General features: G+C 39.6%; 1 protein-coding gene across 1 annotated transcript; it reads left to right on the plus strand.

The window, feature by feature from the left end:
* The first annotated feature begins 774 nt into the window (after positions 1-774).
* adad2 (adenosine deaminase domain containing 2) lies at positions 775-8,597 on the plus strand. The gene is made up of 10 exons (XM_062432534.1): positions 775-917; positions 1,612-1,756; positions 2,353-2,482; positions 3,740-3,868; positions 4,403-4,553; positions 4,836-5,006; positions 5,102-5,307; positions 5,871-6,105; positions 8,205-8,337; positions 8,487-8,597. The coding sequence occupies exons 1-10, from the start codon at positions 775-777 to the stop codon at positions 8,595-8,597; spliced, it is 1,554 nt and encodes a 517-aa protein (XP_062288518.1).
* The last annotated feature ends 1,571 nt before the right edge of the window (positions 8,598-10,168 follow it).

A 10,168-nucleotide genomic window follows, 5' to 3' on the forward strand; every position in this document is an offset into this window, starting at 1 on the left:
GTTAAAGTGTCTGTCATGAAGATCTCCAAAGATTTTCATTTAAAACAATGTCTTTTGAGTCACTGTCTATCTCAACATGAGGTAACACAATGCTGATTGAGCCTATGGCCCACTGATGAAAGCCCTTACATTTGGAGTATTATAATGCTTGGAACAAACTGGTTGTCATTGGCGACTTTCCCGCCACACATTCAAATCAGAGTTAACACAACAGACTCGCTCTTTGTTCACTTGTGAGTGAAATGGCTTACAGTAACTGAGCCCTGCCACTCAGTGCTTCTCAGCGCAGAGGAGAGGAGACAAAGTAGCATGGCTATAAATGACAGCAACCCGCTAGAGACTTTCACTGAGCTGAAATGAAGAAAATGCACATAAATTAGGTAAATAACAAATAAACTGTCTCTGCTGCATTCTGCTGTCATTTATCTGACAGCAGAAGAAATTCAAGTTGTTTGAATGTTTGCATCACATAGTTTTTCCCCCAGTATTTTTGTAAACAAAGTCAATCAGATGCTACTTTAAAGACACTTTTTGTAGCCTAAAATGTGGTATCCTCATTACTAACATAGATTAGTTTTCATTATGAGAATTTATCAGTTGAAGGCGCCATGAACCTGAACTAACAAGCACAATTAGGTTACGTGGCTTCTAAATAAAACAAAAAGGAGATAGGAATAAAAGGAATAGAGCCAATCTATTAATTATGTTTGCATGGTTTAAAGGTGCAGCCCTCACACTAACTGTTTTTTTTTTTTAACAGGGTGATTAAAAAGCATGGTGGACCAAGAAATATTTAAATACAGCCCAAGAAGAGGTGCTGCTAGTTTTCTGTCTCTGCCAGGTTCGCCTCTTCAGCATCCTCGGATCCGCTTGACAGATGATGCTTCAAGTTGTAGCGATGCTGCTACCTGGCAGAGGTAATGGAAAAATAGTCAATGTTGTACGTACAGTTAAAGTAATGCTACCAGAACAGCCAGCCGCTTGCTAATTGTGCTCTAAGTGTGCTTTAAACATCATAAGTCATAACTGTATCTTTGTCACAGCTATTTGACTTTTGTTGTGTTGTGGCAGCTTGTTTTGAGGTTTCAGTGTGGATAGGTGAGGAGCTTGCGGGAGAGTGTGTCCAGTTCAAATTAGGCGGCGCACGTACTGTCAGTTACCAAAGCTCAGTAATGAATGCACCCATAGTTTCATGACAATGAACAGCCCAGTGGCTCATCTGACTGTGACACATTTTATGTACTCGCTTTGAATCTGATCTGAACCTTTGTTCACACAGTAGTCAGTCATCCTCCTTTTTTTTCTATTTTAACATTAATAGAAACTCTGCCTTTAATAATAGGCCAAAGTATCCCCCCCAAAAAAATCTTATACTTGCCAGCTGAATACCTTAAATTTAAATTAAGCTCTTTGAACTCATTTCTGAGTCCACAGGCCGTTCCATCACACTTGTACTGAAACATGCAGGCCAAAAAAAAAAGGATTTATTAGACATTGGTGAGCTTGTAATGATGCCTCACTCTTGCTCACTCCCTCCCCTCGCTCCTTGCAGACATTTTGAGTGATCAGCTGCTCAATTAAATCTAGTCACTGTTCATGTTACTCTAATAGGAAACGCCTACCTGCTTCTGGAGACCATGACCAAGAGAAAGAAGCTTTACCTTCTGAAGGAGGTGACAGACCGAGAATGGAGCCGTATCCAATCCCCAAACTCAAAGAGAAACTTGAGGCTGGCGACATCCTATTGGGAAATGAGGTAAATAAATGGGAAGAGGTCGTGCCAGGTGCTGTTGCATACTGTAGCAAAGGGCAGCATGTAGAATTTGTTAGGTTATTGTTTAGATATTCACACAGTAATTTCACCACAAAAGATGAAATGCTGTCAGACTCAGCTTATCTCCTCCAGTAACCAATTTCCTGACGGGGGGAAACCTTCTCTGCTTTCATGTGGAAGGTGTCCTTCACAGACAACCTAAGGTGGGAATAAATGATGGTATTCATAAAATTAAAAAATTGACAGTAAAGTGAAATCTGAGCATCTGTGTTAATTAAAAAATAAAAGTTAATTAAGCAAAGTACTTGACTGCCAAGTAGAGCAGTGCTTGATACCATTATTCAGTTAGTTCAAAACAATCTGCAGCTACCTTGTCACTTAAACATATATCATTTATACCTCCATGTTCACAACTTATCTTTCACATTTCATGGTCCTCCTTGTCTCGTGTAAGCAGTTTGCTAAACATCTGCAGACACTGTTATGCCCACAGCATTCATTCCTAAATTAACACGAGAAGAAAGTTCAAGATTGATCAGCAGAAAAACTTTTCACCAGAGTGATTTTGGTTTTCACAGGATGAAGATTCAGATGATGACGCTGCTGTCCTCTCAATCCCTGGTATGTCACCTGCTGAAAGCGTACTGTCTGATGAAGAGCTCCTCACGGACCAGAAAAAGGACACCGACAGGAGCGCAATGACTGAGGGTGCAGTTATAGTAGTCGCACTGTGTGATGTCAGAAAGAGGAGCGCATGCAATATCTAATTCTGATCTCGATATGCCTAAAATCAGATTTGCCAGTGTGATTGTCATATTGTAGAGCTGTTCATAACATGAAGAGCAGAGAGGAATGCATGCGGGGCACTCATTGTAAACAAGTTTTTGTTTCTGTTGAATTTTAAAGCATTTAATGTAAATAAGATACAACATGCCAGACTCACAATTAGACCTTAAAAAACTGCTGGATCCTCATTGTAGTTAATCATAAAAAAAATGGAGTTGGACAGCACTCCAGTTTGACCTTTCAATATTGCCACATGATGCCCTTCTTTAGCATGTGTTCTTGCCAGAATACACGCTGTATATTCACAGATATACAGTATATGGAAGATGGAACTAGATGAAAATATGCTTTGAGTGACTCTTTGTCATGATTTACAATTACAATTAAGTGGGTATTCAGTTGGTAACATAGACTGTATATAAAATGGACGTAACATCCGTGACGTCACCCATTGGTTTGTGGACTGCTGCTTGGAAGCGAATAGTTTCGGATCTGAGCAGCGCCATCTTGAAAATGTCAGGTGCATGCTGGGTAAAAAAACAAACACGGATTCTACTTATATGGGCATCAGGAGGAGCATGAGGCGCCCTCCTGAACCTGTGAACCAATCAACCTGTCAATCACGACGTAGCCACGCCCTAATGCATACCCTGCTTTATCGTCAAATATAAAATCAGGGAGGCCAACATTTCCCAAATGAACATCATACTGCATTGAAGAAGGCTTTAAACTAGCGATTGAGACCATAAACACATTTTGAAAACGTTTACTGAGGTTATAAATCAAGTGAGAAGTTGGTGAATTCTCCATTGACTTGTATAGAGACGGAAGTCCTTTTGACACCAAAACGGTCGCCCCCTGGTGGCCTTTTGGTAGAATGCAGTTTTAAGTTACTTCCGCGTTGGCATCATTTCAGAGGACCGGAACTCCCCGCCTGGTTGGTAATCAGCCTTGTGTTAAAACAATGGGATGCATTAGCAGTGGAGAGGGGTTTTGTTGCTCCAGGTAGCAGAGAGACTTTGAAGGTACATTTAGTGCAATTGTAGGATATAAAATGTTCAAGGCAAGCATTACTTCTTATCACTAGCATTTGATGAACAGCACTGACATTGTGATGTCCAAAATACTATTATATTATTATATAGCTGTCTTTCGGTTTTATGTCTTCCTGTCTTCCAGTTTGGCAGAGTGACTGGCACAAAAATCACGTGGCGGCAATAAGCAGTGAGAAGTTTGACAGCCTCTTGAAAATGTGCCCTGACTTCCAAGGCTGTAAGAGCCACATGGCAGCATTTGTCTTGATAGAAGGTGAGCTCCTTTTAGATTTATTAAATGACCGCTTTATATCCTTTATTTTTTCAATGACACAGTTGTTAATTCTTTATTTGAAGTGCTTTTTTTGTCAGTAATCACTAGTAGTGTTTTGGGTTTAAATATTTAACTATCAGTGTGATATTGTGTTAATAGATGAATAGATAGATCTTTCATTTAACAGCAAATCTGAGAAATTTGAGAAAAATATTACTTTAAAAGGTAAGAGGTTGACTTCAGGACAATTAACAGTATTTTAAATTAGTGTATATATTTCTGTTTATATCCATTCCCTTAGAAACATTAATTAATTTATCCTCGTGCTTGACAGTTCTGGGCATAACATGTGAAGTGCACTCAGATGGTATTTCACACTTGTTAGTCTCTCTGTCTTTTATATTCTGCTCAGGTTTTTAAAGTGTCCTGCTTCAGTCCTGTCTCTGTCATTCTGTCTGTGGGAGCTGTTTTTAACTACAGCAACAAAGCTAATAATACATTGGAAAGAAAAAATATCTTCATCTCCTCCTTTAGAAGTGTTAGACACAACTGGTCGTCCATGTGAGCATTACAAGGTGGTGGCGTTGGGAGCGGGTCGTTTAAGCTGCAACAAGTGGCTTTGCTACAATGGGACGATGGTACATGACTGCCACGCCATCGTCATCGCCAGGCGCTCTCTTCTGAGGTACAAACTGCTGATATGGCTTCCTGAGAAGTGAAGAACTTTAGCCATGTGAAGCTCAGTATTAATGCTGGGAGTGCTGGAGTGTTGAATATCAAGTTTCCTAATTTACTAAATCTTATTTAGTATTATTATCATTATCATTATTATTGTTATTATTATTATTATTGGAGTCTGTATGGTCTTGCTCACTATTACATGTGATGATGTGGCTTCTGATGCATTGAAAGTACTGGTGCGGCTCAAAGGGAGATATGGAGGGAGGTATTTTCTGCTTGTTTTCAGGTTTCTGTACAAACAGCTTCTGCTGTTCTTTGATGTGGATCCAAAGGCTAAAGAGAACTGTATTTTCAAGAGCAGCGAAGACAGCCACCAGCTTCAGCTCAAACCCATGATCAGCCTGCATCTCTACACCAATCAGTGTCCTGAAGGAGCAGCTAAGAACTTCTACTTCAAGTACCCCCCCCCCCTTTTGATTGTTTCAATATCCATATAACCATATTGGAACGGTATCTTAACGGGTAAAAAAAACAATGCAATATCCTGTTTAGGGGCTCTGCGAAAGTGTCTATGAAGCTGCATTATCATGCCAAGAGCCGGCTGGTCCCTGTAGCCTACCTTGACCCAAGTTTCTGGGGTGCCAAAGTGTGCTGCATGTCTGGTAGTGACAAGTTGTGTAGCTGGACTGTCACTGGGGTTCAGGGTGCATTACTGAACCACTTCATCCAGCCACTCTACATCACCAGCATGGTGCTAGGTAAAGAGCGTCAAAGAACTTGTTTTGGGAAATACTTGAATTTGCTTCCTGACAGAGAGTTATATGAGCAGGCCAATAAGACTGTAAAAGTGTTTGCTTAATATGAATCTTTTAAAGCCGGCAGCGTCCTGGAGTTTTCTCATCATGCCATGTGTTGTGGGTTTCTTTTTTTACATTTGGAGACAACCAGACTAGCTGTTTCCAGTTCTTGTGTTAAGCCGAGCCAACAGGTTGCTAATTGTTACTTCATATTTAGTGTACAGACATAAGTGTTACTGATCTCTGCAAGATAGCGAATAAGCAGACTTCTTAAAATGTCTTATTCTAGTTGGATCTAAAAAATTCAATCAAATTAGCTTAAGGTGGTGTTTTGGTAATGCTGTTAAGCTTGGTATTTTACATCCAGATGGTGTAATTTCCAATCTTGTGATGTTTTTGAAATTGGTATTGATATTATATATGAAATAATATGATGTACTTGGCTGCCATAGGAATTTTGTTTTCTGTATGTAATGTTATGTAGCCTGTGTGTTATAAGTACTGATACTGTCATGTTTATTTAGGGGGTCAGAAGCTCTTAAATGAGGGAGTGTCTGATATCACCAACAAGCGACTGGGTGATGGATGGAAACACTTAGTGCCGCCACCCTACAAGAAACACAACATCTTCTTTCTCTGTGGTGACCATGTGGGTCCTGTTGTGACCTCCCCGCAGCGTGACAGCCTCAGCGTCAACTGGTGCCTCGGAGACAAGGATATTGAAGTTCTGGACAGTACCAGTGGCTTCATTGTTGATGGGTAAGAAGGAAATGCATCGTACAAAAAAATAAATGCTCTGCATGCTGCCTTGAAAACTGCATGAAAGTGAGCATAACTTGCACCAAAAATGTGGGACCAGTATGGTGTCTGTACTCTTTGAGAGAGTCTTGACCTGACTACGGCTTACCTCATTTACACTCCTGCAGCCAGTTCCAGGAATAGAGTTGTACTGCTGGCAGAATCTGATGCAATTTGCTTGTTTGACAGCCTCAGTGAGGCCTGCGGATCCTGCCATCTCTTGGCTTTGTAGCTGAAGACAACTGCTGCTGTTCAGTAGCAAGTGTGACACAGACGTGGCTCTCACTGGAGGCTCTATTGTCCTTGAGCTGAGATTACAGACACAAATAGATTTGTGATCCTGCTTGGCGCTCGCAGTGCTGCTGAGTATTTCAGCTTTTGTCCTGCAGCGTGAACTATTAGTTTTAGGTGACACCATGGTTTTAGGTGTGAGGATAAGCTATGCAGCACCTTCTTTAAAAAAAATAAAAAACTATGAATAAGCAATGAAAAATAGGCTCCTGGAAAAAGGAGAGAAGAACATTAAGGGGAAATAATACAGCACATGAAGTATGCACAGGGAGGTGAAGATGAACTGAAAGGAGGCAAGAACTGCTACTGAAAAAAAATTCAAATTATAGTGTGAAAAAAAAGGATATGCTTCTAGACTTGTAAAATTTAGTGACTTGGAAATAGCATGCCAATTACTCCTCGTTTCTTTATGCTCTGGTTTTTAGTGCTTGTGCAATTACTGTTTCCTAAAAACCTCAGCTTGGACCCACATCTCTTGAATTCTGCCCAAAAGAATGTGTTATACATGAATTGTTTTAATAATAAAAATCCACATTGAGGTGTAAATCATGAAGGGCCTAGCCTCATGAAAAAAAAGTGAACATTGTGGTCGTGGCGCTTGCTTGCCATCCCCTGCTGTTGGCTTGACAGTAGCACAGTATTGCAATGTTGTGGTTATTGCAACAGCCCTATGTAACAGTGTAAAAAATGTGTTAGAGGCAGCATCCTCCAAAACATTGTCAAGTTCAAGTGTCACTAAAGAAATTAACACTTTTGAGGGGATATTTGAAGGTACATCATCCATCAAGGTCCCTCGCTGCTGCTAGCTGGACGGATTCTTTGTTGTATGAGTTTTGATGAAGTCTACATCTTCAGTAGACCAGGTGCCTTTATTGCACTGGACAAACCAACTCAGATTTACTTTCTTGTAGCACAGATAGTCATTTTTTGATGTATTTGTTATTTTTTCATTTTATTATAGCTAGAAACAATATACCGTCAAATGATGTCTGTAAGTGCTATCTTTTCCAATAAAAGATGCTCTTGTTTCTCGGTTTACATGCATCCATGTCCGACGTGCTCCGGCGCTGTCAAAGGGTTTTAAGTTTCCATGAAATCCAAACACTCTTCTCTGGTTCAATATATTTATTTCCAAAAACTTAGGTTGCTTACCGCAGCATGGAGTGACAGACAGATCAACTCAGTTCACTTTCTTCCTTTCCACTCGTTCAAACAAAAACAAAAAACAACACATAGCAGCGGTCTAAAACTGTATGGCTGCGTGCCTAAAACCGAGAGCTCCGCCGGCCCCAATAGCCAACACTAATATACCCAGGTGCTGCAGTCACCTGTCTATAAAGAGGAGGCGGAGGTGAGAAACGGCATCATAGTCATGCCGGCCTCAAAATAACCAGAATTAACAATAAATCACAATTTCATAATTGTTACCAATTCAACTAATAATTCCAACCATAATATTTCATGTTCATATCTCATAATTAATCAGATAAACAATAATAGTAGACCAAAAAAAATCAAATATTCATCGAAACATAAATCAAGCATTTGGCTCCAACAATGTCTGTATCTCATGTAAGACTGCAAGACAATGCAACAGAGGTACATTAAACAACATGACAGGTTATCAGTGCAGCATTCTAACATTTTTTAAACAGCTCTTAGCAATTGTTTTATATGGTTTGTATATCAAGTAATCAATGTATGTAATGGAAAACATCCATTGTTGGATTATCATTTATGGTGCACTTTATTACTTAATTGTTTTCCAGCTCTCCATCTGTGAGCGGTCCCGGCTTCTCCAGCAGACTTTGCAAGAGAGCCCTCTACAGTTATTTCTGCAGAGTTGCACAGCTGGGTGGGCACAGCTATCTGCTGGATCTTCCCACTTACCACAGCGTCAAGGTGTGTGTCAGCTAGAGATGATTACACAGATGCTCAGTGACCCTGCAGAACTATCAAGTGTGGCTATAGTGAACGTGCAGTTTTGTAACTTTACTTCAATGCAGTTTTTCAACAAATGTGGATGTTGTAAATAGTTTGTTTTTTTACAGGTGGAATCTGGCATCTACCAGACAGTCAAAGATCTGGTCAAGCAACAGTTTTTGAGAGAAAATGCGGGTCCCTGGAACTCTAAAAAGCTCGTGGACTGCTTTAGCGCTTGAACGTCCTCTCAGAAAGGGCCACGTCAAACTTTATCCAAGTTCCTCTTGAGATTTTTGTTTACTGTTGTTCTGTGCAGAGCACTTCGCCAGTTACCCTTAACAGTAATCCTAGTTTTGTCTTATGTAAAATGTTGGTGTTGTTTTCAGTTTGTGTAGGTGTTTGTGAAAAATAAATGAGACCCTAATGTCATGCACCACAGTGAAGTAGTCAGTCTAAATGAGCTGTGGGTGGAAACGCATTGGTTAAAGGCTAGAAGTATTAAAAAGGGGGAACATTGTCTGCACTGTTAAGTACAATTGAGCAACATTATCACTTACCTGTCGTTCTGTTGCTAAAAGCTAATACTGACTAACGGTACAGAATTATGGTTGATGTACCAACTAAATAATGCAACGGGTCATCGGTGTGAAGAGTTTATTGTTCTGAGATCTAACTAATGTTTATTTTGAGTTTGAGTTGATTGATCCACAGCAAGTCCAGTTTGTTGGAGGTCAGAAAGTCAAATTAGCATCCGAAGAACCAAAGATAAAAAGGTTAGAGTTTCATCTTCTGTAATGTTCTCTGCTATGCTGTTAAATTAAATACCGCTATTCACACATTTATTTTTATCTCTGAATCATCTGATTTAACTCTGGGGCCCCTGAATGAGAGCTTTAAAGGTATGGTTCACATTTTTTGAAGTGGGGTTGTATGAGGTACATATGCATAGTCAGTGCATTACCCGCAGTAGATGGTACCCCTCCCAGTTTGGAGAAGCAGATATAACAACAGGCACAGAAGCTAAGTAATCTACTGCTGTGGATGAGGACAGCAGCAAAACAGATTTTAGCCCCCTAAATAAATCAATATCAATGTACGCTATATTTAGAATATTTTCATGGCTGTACCTTGCCGTCTCACAGCCCTTTCCTTTGGCACTACATTTTCTCAACCGTATGGCTACGCATGCCGTGCACTGTATTATAGTACTAATATCACTGTATTACTGAATATATTTCTTGTATTCATAAAATGAACAGCAGATATAGCGTAAATTAGAAAAATGACAAAGTTTGGACAATCGCTTTAATCACAAAATTCACAATTCCTGAAGTGATAAAGGAATGATTGTAGAATAATTATTTGGTTTAACCTTAAGTACACGATTTCTTCCAGAAATGAGGAAAGGAAGAGACTGGAAGACTTGCATCTGCTTAAGTTTAAATTTTTATTATTTTTTCATACAAACTGTGTGGTACTATGGTTCATTGTCACCATGGCTCCACTCACCAGTTGCTTGGCAACCAACTCCTCCTTGGAACTGATGCAACTACTCATGTCTTCATAATTACAGGCTCTTTTGCAATATTTAGCAAAAACTAAACAAACAAAAGAAAATTAAATTGCACGTCAAAATTATCTTATGAAGCTGGAATATAGAGGTTCTTTGCAATTAGTTTTGACTTTAAACTGTATGAGTTACATATTCTGTGGCTTGTATTGAAGTACAATACATATTTAGGCTGCTGTTTCAATTTTCAAGCTTTACTGGATTTGGACTTTTTCATGTCTGTAAATGTCTAATGTGTTT

The sequence above is a fragment of the Scomber scombrus genome, chromosome 14, assembly GCF_963691925.1.
Source record: "Scomber scombrus chromosome 14, fScoSco1.1, whole genome shotgun sequence".
NCBI classification, from domain to species: domain Eukaryota; kingdom Metazoa; phylum Chordata; class Actinopteri; order Scombriformes; family Scombridae; genus Scomber; species Scomber scombrus.

Coding starts and splice junctions, on each gene's coding strand:
- adad2 (XM_062432534.1), top strand. CDS start 775: ATGGTGGACCAAGAAATATTTAAATACAGCCCAAGAAGAGGTGCTGCT. Junction 3,869..4,402: donor AGCATTTGTCTTGATAGAAG/GTGAGCTCCTTT, acceptor CTCCTCCTTTAG/AAGTGTTAGACACAACTGGT. Junction 5,308..5,870: donor CATCACCAGCATGGTGCTAG/GTAAAGAGCGTC, acceptor ATGTTTATTTAG/GGGGTCAGAAGCTCTTAAAT.